A 17,672-nucleotide genomic window follows, 5' to 3' on the forward strand; every position below is an offset into this window, starting at 1 on the left:
TAATTACTCACCACCTTCAAGTCAGTATTTCGTAGATGCGCTTTTGGTAGCAATTACAGCCTTGAGTCTGTGTGGCTCGGTCTCTATTAGCTTTGCACATCTGGACACTACTTTTTCCCCATTCTTTACAAAACTGCTCAAGCTTTGTCAGATTGCATGGGGATTATGAGTGAACAGTTCTTTTCAAGTCCAGCCACAAATTTTCAATTGGTTTGAGGTCTGGACTCTGACTTGGCCACTCTAGGACATTAACCTTTTTGTTCTTAAGCCATTATTAAGCCATTATTATTTTTAAGCTTTGGCTTTATGCTTGACGTCATTGTCTTGCTGGAAAACAATCTTCACCCAAGTTGCAATTCTCTTGCAGACTGCATCAGGTTTTCCTCCAGGATTTTCCTGTATTTTGCTGCATACATTTTACTGTCTATCTTCACAAGCCTTCCAGGGCCTGCTGCATTGAAGCATCCCCACAGAATGATGCAGCTACCACCATGCTTCACGGTAGGGGTGGTGGTTTTTGAAAATGTGCGCTGCTTGGCTTACGCCAAACTTAGCTTTTAGTCTGATAGCTGAAAAGCTCAATTTTGATTTCATCAGACCATAGAACCTTCTTCCAAAAACAAAAACAGGAATTCTGCAGATGCTGGAAATTCAAGCAACACACATCAAAGTTGCTGGTGAACACAGCAGGCCAGGCAGCATCTGTAGGAAGAGGTGCAGTCGACGTTTCAGGCCGAGACCCTTCATCAGGACTAACTGAAGGAAGAGTGAGTAAGGGATTTGAAAGTTGGAGGGGGAGGGGGAGATCCAAAATGATAGGAGAAGACAGGAGGGGGAGGGATAGAGCCAAGAGCTGGACAGGTGATAGGCAATAGGGGATACGAGAGGATCAGGGGATACGAGAGGATCATGGGACAGGAGGTCCGGGAAGAAAGACAAGGTGGGGGGGGGACCCAGAGGATGGGCAAGAGGTATATTCAGAGGGACAGAGGGAGAAAAAGGAGAGTGAGAAAAAGAATGTGTGCATAAAAATAAGTAACAGATGGGGTACGAGGGGGAGGTGGGGCCTTAGTGGAAGTTAGAGAAGTCGATGTTCATACTATCAGGTTGGAGGCTACCCAGACGGAATATAAGGTGTTGTTCCTCCAACCTGAGTGTGGCTTCATCTTTACAGTAGAGGAGGCCGTGGATAGACATGTCAGAATGGGAATGGGATGTGGAATTAAAATGTGTGGCCACTGGGAGATCCTGCTTTCTCTGGCGGACAGAGCGTAGATGTTCAGCAAAGCGGTCTCCCAGTCTGCGTCGGGTCTCGCCAATATATAAAAGGCCACATCGGGAGCACCGGACGCAGTATATCACCCCAGTCGACTCACAGGTGAAGTGTTGCCTCATCTGGAAGGACTGTTTGGGGCCCTGAATGGTGGTAAGGGAGGAAGTGTAAGGGCATGTGTAGCACTTGTTCCGCTTACACGGATAAGTGCCAGGAGGGAGATCAGTGGGGAGGGATGGGGGGGACGAATGGACAAGGGAGTTGCGTAGGGAGTGATCCCTGCGGAATGCAGGGGGGGGAGGGAAAGATGTGCTTAGTGGTGGGATCCCGTTGGAGGTGGCGGAAGTTACGGAGAATAATATGTTGGACCCGGAGGCTGGTGGGGTGGCGGGAGGATGGAGTGAGAGCAGATGTACGTGAAATGGGGGAGATGCGTTTAAGAGCAGAGTTATCCACTGATGTCTACTATAAGCCTACTGACTCTCACAGCTATCTGGACTATTCCTCTTCTCACCCTGTCTCTTGCAAAAACGCCATCCCTTTCTCACAATTCCTCTGTCTCCGCCGCATCTGCTCTCAGGATGAGGCTTTTCATTCTAGGACGAGGGAGATGTCTTCCTTTTTTAAAGAAAGGGGCTTCCCTTCCTCCACTATCAACTCTGCTCCTATCACCTGTCCAGCTCTTGGCTCTATCCCTCCCCCTCCTGTCTTCTCCTATCATTTTGGATCTCCCCCTCCCCCTCCAACTTTCAAATCCCTTACTCACTCTTCCTTCAGTTAGTCCTGACGAAGGGTCTTGGCCTGAAACATCGACTGCACCTCTTCCTACAGATGCTGCCTGGCCTGCTGCGTTCACCAGCAACTTTGATGTGTGAACCTTCTTCCAGCTGACTTCAGAGTCTCCCACATACCTTCTGGCAAACTCTAGCCGAGATTTCATATGAGTTTTTTTTTCCAACAGTAGCTATCTCTTTGTCACTCTCCCATAAAACTGTGACTGGTGAAGCACCTGGGCAATAGTTGTTGTATGCACAGTTACTGAAGCTTGTAACTCCTCCAGAGATGTCATAGGTCTCTTGGTGACCTCCCTCACTAGTATCCTTCTCGCATGGTCACTCAGTTTTTGAGGATAGCCTGCTCTAGGTAGATTTACAGCTGTGCCATATTCTTGATGATTGACTTCATCAAGATGATTGACTTCATGATTGACTGGATATTCAGTGCCTTGGATACTTTCTTGTATCCATCTCCTAACTTGTGCTTTTCAATAACCTTTTCACAGAGTTGCTTGGAATTGCTTGCCTTCATGGTGTAGTTTTTGCCAGGATATTGACTCACCAGCATTTGGACCTTCTTCTTCTCCTTCTGACTTTTAATGGCAGTTGGCAGTCCAACTTAAACGTACATTACCGCCACCAACTGGACGCAGTGTGATGTAGAGAGTTGGGAAATAAAATCCATACTCCTTCTTTATCAACTAAAAACTAAATTACCCCAAAAGCCCTATAGATTTTAGATATGAAAGACAATTTTGTGAATTAAATTAAAGTCACTTCCATAACTTAGTCAAATTTTTAAATGAAAACTGTCAACCCCAAAGCTGGTAGTGCAGCCTGCATTGGCTTTCTTTCAACCTTGCATGCTTCACATTGTAAAAAAATGTGTTCAACTGTTTCATAATGATGACAACACCTACACACCCCAGAGTGAAGTTTTCCAACAAGATACAAGGATTAATTAAGCATAATATGTCCAATACCTATTTTAAAAAACACCCAAGATGCTTGTGGACCTGGAAATTACACTAGAAATCAAATTTACTTTATTACTATAAACCAAAGATTTAGAAACTCAGTGACTCAATGCAGAACATATCCAGGTGCAGACTGTAATAGTGACCATAACCCAGTGGTATGTCATGTAAAAGTAAAACTTAAAAAACTACAGAAGCAAAAACCTGAACAATCCCTTGACTACTTGCAATTAATTAAAGAAGAAAACTTAAGACAAAAATTTACAATTGAAGTAAGGAATAGATTTCAAAGTCTAGAAATAGAATCTGTTGAAGATGATAGCAATCATGTCGCAATGAAATTTAACTCTCTGAAGGATGCCTTGGTAGAATCAGCAATGTCAGTGATTCCTAAAAAAGAAAAAAAAGCACAAAGAATAAATGGATGACAGATGAAATCAAAAATCTAATGGAAGAAAGCAAATCCTATAGAAGATAAGTCCTTAAATAAAAAAGTTAAAAGCTTATGTCAAAAAGCCAAAGAGGAATGGTTAAACCAGGAATGTGAGCAAATAGAAAGAATCCCTATTACTGATCCAAAAAGGTTACATCAACAAATCAAGAATATCACTGGTAAAAAGCTCTTCTGTTCTTCAGGTGGATGTTTGAAAGCAAAGGACGCTACCATTATCATGGAAAAAGATGAGATTATGAACAGATGGACTGAGTATATTCAGGAATTGTTTGAGGAAGATCGAGGTGAAAAACCAGAAGTTAAGAAAAACATTGAAGGTCCAAGTATTTTAAAATCTGAAGTTCGTAATGCAATAAATAAGATGAAGAAAGGAAAGGCAGCAGGTACTGATGAATTAGTAATAGAACAATTTATCGCCATTGAAAATTATGGAGTTGAAAAACTTACTGATTTAATCAAAGACATTTATGAGACTGGAATAATACCAGAAGAGATGAAAAAAATCAGTATTTATCACTCTTCCTAAGAAACCTGGAGCAATAGAATGTGAATTGCATTGGACCGTAAATTTAATGAGTCATATCACCAAGATACTTCGAAGAATTTTGATGACAAGAACTGAAAGTAAGATACAAGCTGAAATAGGTAAAGAACAATGTGCTTTTGTGAAAGACAAAGGTACAAGAAACACAATATTGATGTTAAGGATACTATCAGAATGAGCTATTCGAGTGCAAAAAGATTTGTTTGTTTGTTTTATCGACTACATAAAAGCATTTGATGAAGTGAAGCACAGTAAGTTATTTGAAATATTACAGAAAACTCTAGATCTAGATTCAAAAGACATCCGCCTAATCAGAAATCTGTACTGGGAACAAACTGCCACTGTAAGAATAGATGGAGAAGTGAGTCAGTTTACAAAAATCAAGAGAGGCATTAGACAAGGGTGTGTTTTCTCCCCTGATTTATTTAACGTGTACAGTGAAACAATATTACAAAAAAAAAGAGATATCTTGGGAATCAAAGTTGGCGGTGAAAACATCAATAGTTTCAGATCTGCAGATGACACTGTGTTAATTGCAAGTACGGAGGAAGAACTACAAAACTTAATTGATATAATTGTTGAAGAAAGTGCAAAAATGGGTCTATCTATCAATTGCAAAAAGACAGAATGTATGGTGATATCCAAAAAGAAGGAGAATCCTATCCGCAGGATGAAAATAAATGAGGAAGACATAAAACAAGTACAGAACTTTTGCTACTTAGGAAGCTGGGTGACATCAGATGGCAGGTGTGACATGGACATCATAAGAAGAATAGGGATGGCAAAATACACCTTTATGAGAACGAAGAGTATACTGACCAATACTAAACTAGGCATGACAACCCGCCTCAGAGTACTGAAATGTTACGTTTATCCAGTTACGTTATATGGTTCAGAATGTTGGACAATATCTAGTAACACGAGGAAACAAATCGAAGCAGCAGAGATGTGGTTTTTGAGGAGGATGCAAAGAATATCATGGACAAAACGAATATCTAACGAACAAGCACATGAACAGAGCTAACACAAAAAGAGAAATAATGTATGAGATCATGAAAAGGCAACATAACTTCATTGGACATGTGATTAGGAAAGAGGAGTTAGAACGTGCGGTAATTATGGGAAAGATTGAAGGGAAAAAAGCAAGAGGAAGACAAAGACAAATGATGATAGAGACAGCAGCCAGAGAAATGGAAATGAACACCAATGAATTGATCCACTTGACCCAAAATAGGAGTGTGTGGACCATGGCAGTCAAAGCTCAAAATGAGCACGGCACCTGATGATGATGATGCCCAATTCTAAGTCGAATCAATATAATTCCTTCCCTTCTTGCCTTACCTCCTTCTCCCATCAATTCAACAGTTTAATGTATTCTGGAAAGGTGTCTCCCTTTATGCCCATTATCCCACAGGTACCCTAATTCTTAGCCCCACCAACCCCTTAGCTTCTGATATGCTAAGTGGAAGGTCTCTATCCACAGATGAACTTTTAACAGCTTTTTTGGCCAAACTATCAACCCGCTCATTCCCCTCAATACCTCAACATGCAGGAACCCATAAGAATCAGACATGAAAACCAATACTTTGAATATGAAATAAAGTTTGAAGAGCTTCCAGCAGTAGATCAGACCGGCTGCTAGAACTACCTGCTTTAAGACTAGTCAAAACTGAAAAAGAATCTGAGCAAATTATAACTTTGCAAGGACAGATTTCCTCCACCCACTGTAAGTCCAAAATAATGGCAGCCAGTTCTGCATTATACACTGATAATTAGTTAATAAGACGTTTCTTTATTGTTACCTGTAATTCAGGCACAAAAACAGATACACCAACATTCCCAGTTAAATTATCTTTTGAACCATTAGTAAAGATAGTTGACATATCTCAATAATTTTCCTTAACATACTGATGAACCAACAGACTCTTGGGCATATCAGGATCCTTGGATTTCATTAAATCATGGAACCTAAAATCAACTAAAACCATTGGAAAAATGTATGGTGGGGTTACCGAAAAAGCCACAGTGGGATAAATGACATAATCGCACAAACCCATATTCCAATACAGCGTGCAGTTGGACCTTCTAGATACAAGTGTATTTTACTAAAATTAATTGAAACACTTGACTGTACACAGGTGATCTCCATCTAACTAATTATGTAACTTTTAAACCCATTTTGGCTACATCTGTTGGTGTATCGTATTAAAGGGGGTGACTACAATCAATTATTTTCTGTTTTATATTTGTAATTTCGATCACGTTGACATAAGAGTTTTTTTTCTGTTGATCAGTGTCAAAAAAGTGAAATTAAATCTGCTGTGATACAATGTTGTAAAACAATAAAACATGAAAACTACCAAGGGGGCTGTAACACTATTAAATTTCATCCCATTTCTGTCAATTTCAGATCTTGGTAAAACATCAGGACAGTGAGAAATTGCTGCAATAATAATCTTGCTGGATTATCAATTTAAAGGCCAAAATTTAAATCTGCATCACAAATTTGTGTTTATTCTAGGTCATATGACTGGGGAAGGTAATAGTGGAAGTTGTTAACTATAATCATAATCTCAATAATATCATTTCAGGGAGATGGGCTTCTCCTCCTGCTTGCTGGCCTGAACATGATACCTGTTCATGTTAATTGGGCAACTATAAGTTGTGCTTTGGGAAGATACTTTGAAGTATAAATATAAACTTGCCAAATATACAAATATTGCCAAATATTTTTCTATTTTTAGAAAAAAAGAGGGCTATGGATAACCCTAGATAATTTCTAAAGTAAGTACATGTTCAGCACAGCATTGTGGGCTGAAGGGCCTGTATTATGCTGTAGGTTTTCTATATTTCCATACCTTCACATCCTTCAAGCTAAAATAATACATCAAGCTTACCACCCAAGCAACACCAGAGAAATTGAATGGTTGGGAAATGAGAAGTAGGTGAGATAATGGATACATTCGGCTCTGTAGGGAACATCAGGGATGATCATCTATTCGATGTACAAATGTTTTAAGAAAAATGAATATACCAATTCTAACTCCCTTGCATTTGTATCTTCTATCTTCTGAAATGTAGAGAGGCCTGCATTTACCATGGCACAGGACAAGGTAGCACCTATAAATACATCCACAGTAATAACTGCATTATACATTTATTTACCAAATTATTCAGCAATGTTTATTTATATTTATCTATAAATTCGCTGATGATATCACTGTTGTTCGCAGAATCTCAAATAGTGATGAGAAGGTTTCTCTGAATGCTCCATAAACCCATGAAGATTACCTCATTATGTCTTTTGCACAATTTTGTAGCTTGCAGTAATTTTTATGCCTTACTAAAACAAATTTCAGAACATATGTCAGCGATAATAATCCTGATTCTGATGTGAAAGTTGACACTGTTCTGCCCATAAGGAAGTACTTCTATGTCTATTGAGCTATATTGACCCGCAATTAAGTAATCCCTTCCTCTTCAAATTCTCATCCTTGATTTCAAGCTCTTCTGTGGTCTCCTCCCTATGTACCTGTGGAATTCTCTCAGTTGTATAAGCCCCTAAGAGATCTGAACTTCTCCAACTTTAGTCACTTAAGCAGGTGTGAATTTATCTGCATCATCACTGATGGTAGTGCCTTCAACCGGTAAGACTCTAAGTATTGGAATTCTCTTCCTTGGCTTTTTAATACATTTTATTTTGCACTGCTCAAAATATATTGTATCAAAAGTCCATTCTCTAAATAAGATTGACTCAACTGCATAAGTTAGATCAGACTGATCTGATGTGTTCTGAGGTAGTGGAACCAGGCAAATGGATGCTCCCACAGTTAAATCCTGTTTAAAATTTGTACTCATTCCTTGGAAGAAATGTCCATCAGGCCCCATGACTCCGGATTCTGATCTGATCAGAATACCCATCCCTCATCCTTAGTCCATCAGATCACCAGGCCCATTTCTGACTAAGTGCAAAGTTTAATGTTTCTTAGGCGTCATGTGCAATGAAACTCTGCTCTGGTGAATGGGCCTATGCATAAAACATATTTTAGTTACCCTAACCCACCATTGCACACTTCCAGGCACAAGCTCAACGACATGGAATTTCTCAGAATGTTCTTAAATATGTAGGGTTTTTGCATTCTATTTGCCACAACATTTAACAGTGTCTTTAGAGAAAAAAAACTCCCAAGAATCCTCAGACACATTCTGAAATAAGTTCATGTTCAAGTATAACTGTCATGCAACCATACATGAATACCACGTTACAGTCAAACGAAAAAAAAACAGGGCCAAGGTGCAAGACACAGTACAACAGTTATACAAAGCAAAGGCACCAAACCATAAAGAAGTTATTAGGCTTGATCAAAAGCTTACTTTTATTATATATAGAACAAAACAATACAGTTTTAAGTCTCTTAGGACAGTGGTCCCCAACCTCCGGGCCGCGGACCGATACCGGGCCACGAAGCATGCAGGGCTGCAGTGGTAGCCGGAGCGCACCCAGCACATCTTTAAGTAAAAAGCCGAAATAAAAAAGCTAATTAATTAGGTGCCGCCCAGAAGCCAGTCTTCATTAGAGGAACTGAGGTGGAGAGGGTCAATAACTTTAAATTCTTCTTCATTAAGGATCAACATTTCTCTCTCTGAAAAGTGTCAGAGGGTCTGTCCTGGTACCAGCACGTAACTGTCATTACAAAGAAAGCACAGCAGCGCCTATACTTTATTAGAAGTTTGTGTAGATTCGACATGTCACCTCAATCCTGACAGCCCTGTCTTTTCAGCCTGTCCGGGCTGGCGTTTAAATTGACCAAATAATGGAACAGCTAAGGGCTCCAGCACCCTGGAAAGAGGAATGAACATCGCGTAGAGTGAGTGAAATTGGCAATCGCCTCTGATCTGGGCCGACATTTACGTGCCGGGTGGCACCTAATTAATTAGCTTGTTTATTTTGGCTTTTTCTTAAAGATGTGCTGGGTGTGCTCTGGCTACTGCTGCAGCCCTGCATGCTTCACGGCCCGGTGTTGGTCCACGGCCCAGAAGTTGGGGACCACTGTCTTAGGAGAGTTGGGGCTTATGGAGAACAGGCAGCAAAGTGTAAACAAGGCCAAGATTAGTTCAACCCTGATCTTATTTAATGATAGATTGGCTCAGGAGGCTATTTAACCTACTCCTAATCTTACTTTTAATGTTATTTTCTTATGAGAAATGGCCAAATTAACATGTAACATTAATGAACCTTGGATGTAATCACTTGTCTGCAGGGCAAACTAAACTGCTTACCATCTTGAATTTCTCCTTGAGAAATATATTTGCAAATGTCATCACTCATAGACTAGGCCTGAAACACATGAACTCCATGAGCATAGAGTAGTTGATATTTTCCCTCGGGGCTAAGGAATTGGAACTGTTCTTGGACTGCTCTGGGAATTCTACCATTTACTGCTTGAAGGCCTCGAATCACTAGCCAATTTCCCCGAGGGGAAGCTGATTATTTTCCCCATAGGTGTTGCATGCTTCATTGGAGGTAGAAATTGTAGAAATTACATTTATATTGCACCCATTCCTAGCTGCTTTTCCAATGTTAAACTAACATGGTGTTGGCTATTAGCTGGAACTAGCTCTTAGAATACCTAAACATCAAGCTGACTTAATGCTCAAAATACTAATCCTTGGTTTGTCAGCATGGTTTAGAGGCAGTACTCTTACTGCAGACCTGGACATGGTGGACTATTGCTATGACTTAGCCACATAATCTAATCTGATTTTTCAGTGTAATACTCCATTGATATTTTTTCAGTTGGGATCGTGCATTGAACTCCACATTTCAGTCCCCTACAACACATTAACTACACACATAGAAGGGCTACATTGATATCTGGAAAAGCATTTACTCTCAAACAATACTATCAAAATAGACTACCTAGTCAATTATTCCATGATCATTTGATATGTTCAAAACAGCTGCCACGTTCGTCTACATAACATTTCATGATGAACAAATAGGTTTTGCCAATGGGAAGTTCTTTCAGGAATAGCATGACAACATTTGGCACAAAATATATACAGTAGTTCTTGTTTACATATTGTGCAAAGGATATAGAGGCATGAGAAACTGCAAAACAGCTTATGGAAATTACAGGGAAATTTATTGTACAAATTTGTAAATATCAAGTAAGAATGAACAAATTGTGTTTCTTTTCTCCGGAAAGAGAAAGGGACATAATGATTGTGACAACAAAGGGTTTAATAGACCACTATTAAACCCTTAATAGACCATTAAGAAGATATTCCACTTCTGGAAGGTCCACAACCAGAGGCCGTTAAACACAAGACAGCCACTAATAAATACAACATAGAACATAGGATGAATTTCTTTACTCATAGAATGTGAAACTCATTACCAGGAAGAATAATCAAAATAATCAAAAAATAATTACAATATTTAAGCAGAAGTTTATGAGTGAGAAGGAGCATGCTGAATGGGTTGGAAATTGCTTGTGTGGAACAGGAACCAGTTGTATTAGCTACATGGGCCAAATGCTTGATATCTGGGATGTTGTTGAGAACTTAATTCTTGTCTGTAGCAGCTGCACATTCTACTCTATTTCCAACACTTGATTCCATTCTGGAATAGAGTTTCCAAAACAGTGTGGAGCATACAGTGAGTACTAAGCACTGGGTTTAACATGACTGACTGGGAATGAATTTATACACAACCTGACTTATGGTCATTCAAAGAAAAGCAATGTAAGGTTTACTACTGGAACTTCATAGTCTTTCTAACAATACTGCCTTGATATAAACATACCAATTTTTTCAAGTTGTCTTGATACATAGGAAGAGTTCTCCCAAAGCTTAGCCCTAAAACATTTGGCTAAGATTAGTGAATTCAATAATGCTGAAAAGTTCTTCTTTTCTTCTTGCATGAGCAATTCAGAAAGGCCTATTGGTTAAGTAATTACACAAGATACTTAATTAGAAAGCTCAGAAAATGTTTCACTCTTTAAATGATCCTTCAAACATTAATATTTAAGTATTAAGGATGCAAGAAAACACTAAGGATCCAATTTCAATATCTAATTTCCATTCATATTTTGAATTGTTTATAGATGGAATAAACTATCAGAGAGAAAGAAAAACTAGCAAGATTGGTGTGAAAAAATAATTTTGTAATAGTACCCCTAACCTGCTTGTATTCACAATTAATATTATAATGTCAGTACTCCTGATTAATATTTAAAATTTAGTGATCACACAACTTCAATGGTTTTTATTCAGTCAACAATCAGGAAAGACCAGCAAACAACGTACTGTATATTGCAAAAGGTAACATTTAGTTTTTGCTTACATTTAGTGACTCTTATACCACACTTAAATATTTTGGCTATATCTTGAGTTAATGCAAATTCTTGAATTGGAATGCATCCTAAATGGGCTTGTATTAGACTGTAAAAAATGAAATATATTATGTTTAGAGCAATATAAAGCAGAAGTATTATTTTTAAAAACTAAAGGAATAAAAGTAATAAATATCGAATGTAACACACACAAAATGTTGGAACTCAGCAGGTCAGGTAGCATCTATGTAAATAAACAGTTGGCGTTTCAGCTCCTGACGAAGGGTCTCAACCCAAAACGTCGCCTCTTTATTTATTAGCATAGATGCTGCCTGACCTGCTGAGTTCCTCCAGTATTTAGTGTGTGTTGCTCTTGATTTCCAGCATCTGCAGAATCTGTTGTGTTTATAAATACTGAATGACCAGAGAAAGCCGTAGTGAGGTGCAATGGTTAAGTCACCAAACCAGGAATCCAGACAGCTGGACAAAATATCCAAAAATAAGAGGTCAAATCACAGCATAGTAACTGAAATTTAAATTCAATTAATCATCTGGAATTTAAAAACAAGTCTGAGTAACAATGACCACAAAATTACTCAATGTTTGTAAAAAAAAATAATAACTCCAGAAGCTCCCCAGGGTAGGAAATCTGCCATTCCTGGTGGCAGATTTGGCCCATACTTAACAAAACTTCAGTTTTGCATGATCCTCAAACTTAACTGGCTCAGCACATAGTTTTATCAATCTAACACATTAAAGCATTGACCAAGGCAAGTTTGCTCCATCCCAGTTAACCTCTAAGGCCCTCACAGGAAAATTCAGTACAATTGGATCTCATGGGTTAGGCATGTGGCACAGTCCTATTTAGGGCCCCTTCCTTAATTCTTTTTCCATTACATTGATGCTACAGAACTCAAATTTCATTACCTTTGCACTCTAAAGTTCATAGCACATTTCTGAAACTTCCCTCTCATTTCTTGAGACCTTAAAACACCCCCTACCTTTTATCAGCTATAGACTCTACCTTTGTCTCAATTATGCTATTTCTGTCTGTAATACTTGGTTCTAACTACCAATTTTCAAAAATATTATTACTTAATAACTTAATTCTGCACCTTAACATAGATATTCCCTCTGTTCTTGCCATCTTACCCTCTTTGTAATTTAAACTTTGCTTATTTTCTAACTGTTCCATTTCAATAATCTCTTTGACATGAAACATCAACTCTGGTTTTCTCCCCATTAATGATGTCTGACCTCCTGACATTTTCTGTTTTTATTTCATACTTCCAGCATCTGCAGATTTCTTAAAACTCTGCCAGTGCTGGCTTTTGTGACAGAGAATCTTAAAAGGCGGGGTTGGACAGTGAATAAGAGGTGCAAGGATATGTTTGGGAATAAATCTTGATTCTAATCCATACACATGATTAAAAACTCTACTGAAAGCTAACAGGATGTAAGAAATATCACTTGATTGCCATCCAGCAGAAAGTATCCTTACTTGAGTTTCAGCCTGATCCTATAAATAACTTGGATTTTTAAAATATATTTATTTTAAGCCATGCTTATAAAGATTTGGAACAGAATTTGACAACATTCTTAAAGGGTCAGCAGACACAAACATTAAGAACTTCCCCTTGTTATGGGGAGGTGAACAAGTCTGATACTTTTGCATTTGCTAAAAGTATACTGAACAGCTTATTCAATAATTTATAGATTCCTAATTTTTTGACACTTGCAACCTAGAAGAATATGGGCATCAAAATATAAACCACATGTTAAATAAATAACATGCTTGCAAATTTTTCTTACCAATTAACTTTCATTTCATTTGTTTTAATCTTTCCTTCTATAGGAAACCTGTATTAAAGATTGATAAAATATTCATGCAGTCAGTGTTCAAACATTCAAAAGTAGTAACTCTATCATAGGTAAAATATGGTGATAAACTTTTGGGAAACTAGCTATATTATGTTAATAACTTTGTGAAACACTTCCTGTAGCTGATTTTCTCTGTCAACTCCAATATGCCCTTACTCCTTGATACCTTTAATTTCCAGAAATGTGTTGATATCTGCTTTGAATGGTCAGTAATTGAACCACCCCAGTCCCCTGGAGGAGAGAATTGCAAAGATTCATCATCCTCTAAAATGACCTACCCCTCTATTCTCAGCCCCTCAGCTGGTCAACCGAGAATTGTTGGTTTATTCCTTTTCTGTCTGATAATCACTTTTAAACCCACATCTATATAATTAACCTCTTTCTGTGTATCCTAACCTTGTTAACCAATCTTCTGTGGGGAATCTTATCAAAAGCCTTCTGAAAATCCAAATATACTGCAGCCTATGGTTCTCCCTTATCTATTCTACTTGTCAGATCCTCAAAGAACTTCAGTAGAATGGTCAAACATCATTTTCCTTTCATAAACACATTCTGACTCTACTCATTCATATCTTTCCTTTCAAGGTATTCTGTTCTTATATCCTCCATTATCGATGACTGCATTTTCTCTGCTACTGAAATTGGGCTAACAAATGGATAGTTCCTTGTTTCTACTCTCGCTCCATTCCTAAACTGTGGAATCACAACCTACAGGAACAATTCCAAAATATATAAAATTGTGGAAGGAGATAACCAGAGAGTTCACAACCTCCTCATGCCATATCCACTTCTTTCAAAAATGTCTTCTACTGTAAAGATACACATAAAGCTGGTGATTAAAGCCTCTGGCATCTCATTGTTTCCCATTATGAATTGTGTCTCTGAATTTTCAAATACATTTGTCCTCACTTTTTTCTGTTTTTACATATGTATGGACAAGAGGCCACATAGGATATAATTGGATCCAGTGCCTGTTTCAAGTCATTTCTAAATTTGGTTAACAATTGCTATGCATGCTGTGCTGAGTTTTCTCAACCAACCTACTGATCTTTTGTTAGAATCTGTCATCAAAGGAATAAGTAAAAAATCTTTATTTACCTGTTCTAATCACACAACATGCCCACCTTTTTCCATTATGATGTATTCTGTGTTGTTTTCCTAGTCTGCTTATGTTTTGCTACCTGCATAATTCCTTTCCAGAAAAAAGCCCCACATATATCCAGAGTTTAGAAAGACAGTGTTTTTTTTAATGGTGGAAGGTTAAGTAGTGTTGGTTTCATTATACACTAATAAATGGGTTAATATTCAGCAAGTAATTAGTAAGGCAAACAGTATATTGATCTGTACTCTAAAAGGACTTGAGTAAAAGTATGATGATATCTTGCTTCAATTACATAATCCCTAAATATTGTCGTAACCCTCTCACTGTGGCTCATAACAAACTTGGCTCGTTAGCTAACTCTGGCTAACAGCCAAGTGACTCAGCATTGCATGGGCAACGGTGAGAAGGACACCTTCAATAAGCAACACACGTCTAGGGTCGGTATGATTTACGTTCAACTAAGCAGGAAAGTTGGGATGTTCTGAAGAGGAAATGAAAATTGTGGTGAATGCAATGTAAATGCTGCCCCATACAGAGCTATTGTTTGCCAGGAAACAACAGACCTTACACCAGTATAAAATTATAGTGGAAGTATATTTACAGACATTTCAACTTTAACAACAAAACACTGGCTTAAACACACAAGTACGGCCCTTAATCAATCCTTATACAGCTTTATACAGCATTCCATCCTGGAAGAGGCCCCAAAAATGTGACCCTCTCACCGTGGCTTGGAACAAACTTGGCTCATTAGCTAACTCTAGCTAACAGCCACCGGACTCAGCATTATACGGGTAAGAGTGAGAAGGCCACCTTCAAGAAGCAATATGTCTAGGGTTGGTATGATTTGGGTTCAACCAAATAGAAAAGTTGGGATGTTTGATGAGGGAATGAAAATTGTGGTGAATGCTGTGTAAGTGCCGCCCAGTGCAAAGTTATCATTCACCAGGAAATAACAGATTGTACACCAGCATAAAATGAAAGTGGAAGCATATGTACTGATATTTCAACCTGAACATACAGTTAATTAGGGAAAAAAGGGCCCAATACAGTTAAAGCAGTCTAAATGTGCACATAAATGTTGGCGCTCATTTCTGGAGTAGTCGGGTGCTTCGCTTTGATTACTCTTGCACTGAACCCACATTCTGCATGATCGTCCCCAGCCACAGTTCGAACTTGCCTCGAAAACCATTTGGAACGAACTGGCTAACTCAAGAATATTGCCACTTCCTCCTTAGAACCATTTGTCTGCACAAAGCACTTCTTACAATGGGTCGCTCCTTCAAGTGGCATTCTGTGAGCATCTTCCCTTATGCTCTGCTCCACACCTCCTCCCAACAAAAACCCAAAACCAATCCCTGTACCTCAGATATCTGATCCTGCCCAGCTCCCTCGAATGTTCCATGGCATTAGCCGGGATTGGCTGATACACCATTCCTAGGCTGAGCAAATGTTCTTCATCTTAGCTAAGCCAAAACTCAAGTCTATGAACTATAACTAACAGAACATACTGCATTGGCAGAAAAACTGCTAAAATAAAAATACCTCACAGCATAGCAGTAGAAACAGAATAAAATAATGTTCTTAACCAGGGCATTACATTGTGCCGTGATCTTCTCCCTATCTGAGGAAAGACATAGCAGGCCAGGCAGCATCTCTAGGAAGAGGTACAGTCGACGTTTCGGGCTGAGACCCTTCGTCAGGACCGAAACGTCGACTGTACCTCTTCCTAGAGATGCTGCGTTCACCAGTAACTTTGATGTGTGTTGCTTGAATTTCCAGCATCTGCAGAATTCCTCGTGTTTGAGTGAGGAAAGAAATAATTGTGTTATGGGGAATGCAGCAAAAAAAAAATCACCATTTTAATTCTTAGGATGGTGTGTTTGTAGTATGATGAACATCCAGTACTTTCTTGAAATTGGAAGAATGAGAGGTGATCTCATTGAATTGTGTAAAATTATTAAGGGAATTGAGAGGATAGATGTGAAAGTTCCCATAGCTTTATGTCCCAAAATATAAGATTACAGACTCAGAATAGGGAGTTGGTCATTCATGTCTGAGACAGAGATGAGAAACTTCCTCACTCGGAGGGTGGTAGATCTTTGGAATTTACTGCTCAAGAGGGCTGTGGGCACACTATTACTATGTATTTTCATGACAGAGATAGATTTCCAAACATTACAGGAATCAGGGGGTTTGCGCAGTAAACTGATCAGCCATTATTTTGCTTATCAGAGCAAAAGGCATAATGAATCAAATAAGCTATTCTTGTTACGTTTTATTATGTTATTATGTGTTGTTTCTCTTCATTCTTCCAGGCAAAATATATTATTTCATACTTTTCTCTATTGAATTACATCTGCTATGTATTTGCCCATTTCACTAACTGTCTGTATTCTCCTAAATTCCATCGATATCCTCCTCATGAATTGCTATTTTTCCAAGTTCTATGACCTTTGAAAATTTCAAAATTGAAGGTAGCAAACATTGTGTAAGCATTTCAAAACTGGTAAAGCTAAATTCACCATTGAAGAAACTCTAAACTGGTCACTTATAAAATACTTTCTTAAATTGTTAAGGTTGCTTAGTAGTGCAAAGGCAATTCACATACCAAAGTATCTCAAAACAGTCTTGTCAACATCATCTGATGGTAACTCCTGTCTTTGTTTTAGTGAATGTTTATCTCATATACTGTGTAGGCAGAGCATCAGTAATACATTGGAAATGGAAAGAACATGACTAGGATTACCTGATGGTGATTCTATTTTTGTCTTTATTCAACGTATTAAGAATCTTCTTTTCATTGATTCTTAGTTGAATATCTGCAAATTCCTTGCATCGGGATATTACTGTGACCTATTATATAAGATATAATGCAAGATTTAAAATAACACAAAAAATAAAATCTGATGACAATAATATACTCAATTCTCAATTGCAGCTGAAAGCTTTTATTTTTTTTTAAACAGACAATTTCTTGACAGGGACACTATTTTGTCTTATCATTTCAATTATATCAACAAAGAATCTTAACATTTTAAATCTAATCTGATGCATAAATGTATCACACAGATGTAAGTAAATGGAGAAGGAGATCACCCCACTATCTAATGGAAGAATAAGCCTGAGAGAAGTAATAGCCTATTGCTATCCCTTTTATACTATCTGTACTATTTCAAAATAATCTTAAGGCTTTTGTATGTCAATACCCTACTAGCATACTGTACATATTGTCCTCCTTTAGAGGTCAGATGAAAATCTGTAATTTGTTCCTGTTTTAGACAAAGTGAGCAATAAATAGTAAAAATTTCCAGAAGTGTTGAAGCGT

General features: G+C 38.2%; 1 protein-coding gene across 1 annotated transcript in view; it reads right to left on the bottom strand.

The window, feature by feature from the left end:
- The window catches only part of hfm1 (helicase for meiosis 1), a 152,911-nt gene that overhangs the window by 27,575 nt on the left and 107,664 nt on the right, over positions 1-17,672 (bottom strand). Inside the window, 5 exon segments of the mRNA XM_063063463.1 lie at positions 7,059-7,144; positions 10,833-10,967; positions 11,373-11,470; positions 13,174-13,221; positions 17,094-17,200. Of these exon segments, the coding sequence (XP_062919533.1) occupies positions 7,059-7,144; positions 10,833-10,967; positions 11,373-11,470; positions 13,174-13,221; positions 17,094-17,200 (474 nt within the window).

This window comes from Mobula hypostoma, chromosome 12 (genome assembly GCF_963921235.1).
Source record: "Mobula hypostoma chromosome 12, sMobHyp1.1, whole genome shotgun sequence".
Classification (NCBI taxonomy): domain Eukaryota; kingdom Metazoa; phylum Chordata; class Chondrichthyes; order Myliobatiformes; family Myliobatidae; genus Mobula; species Mobula hypostoma.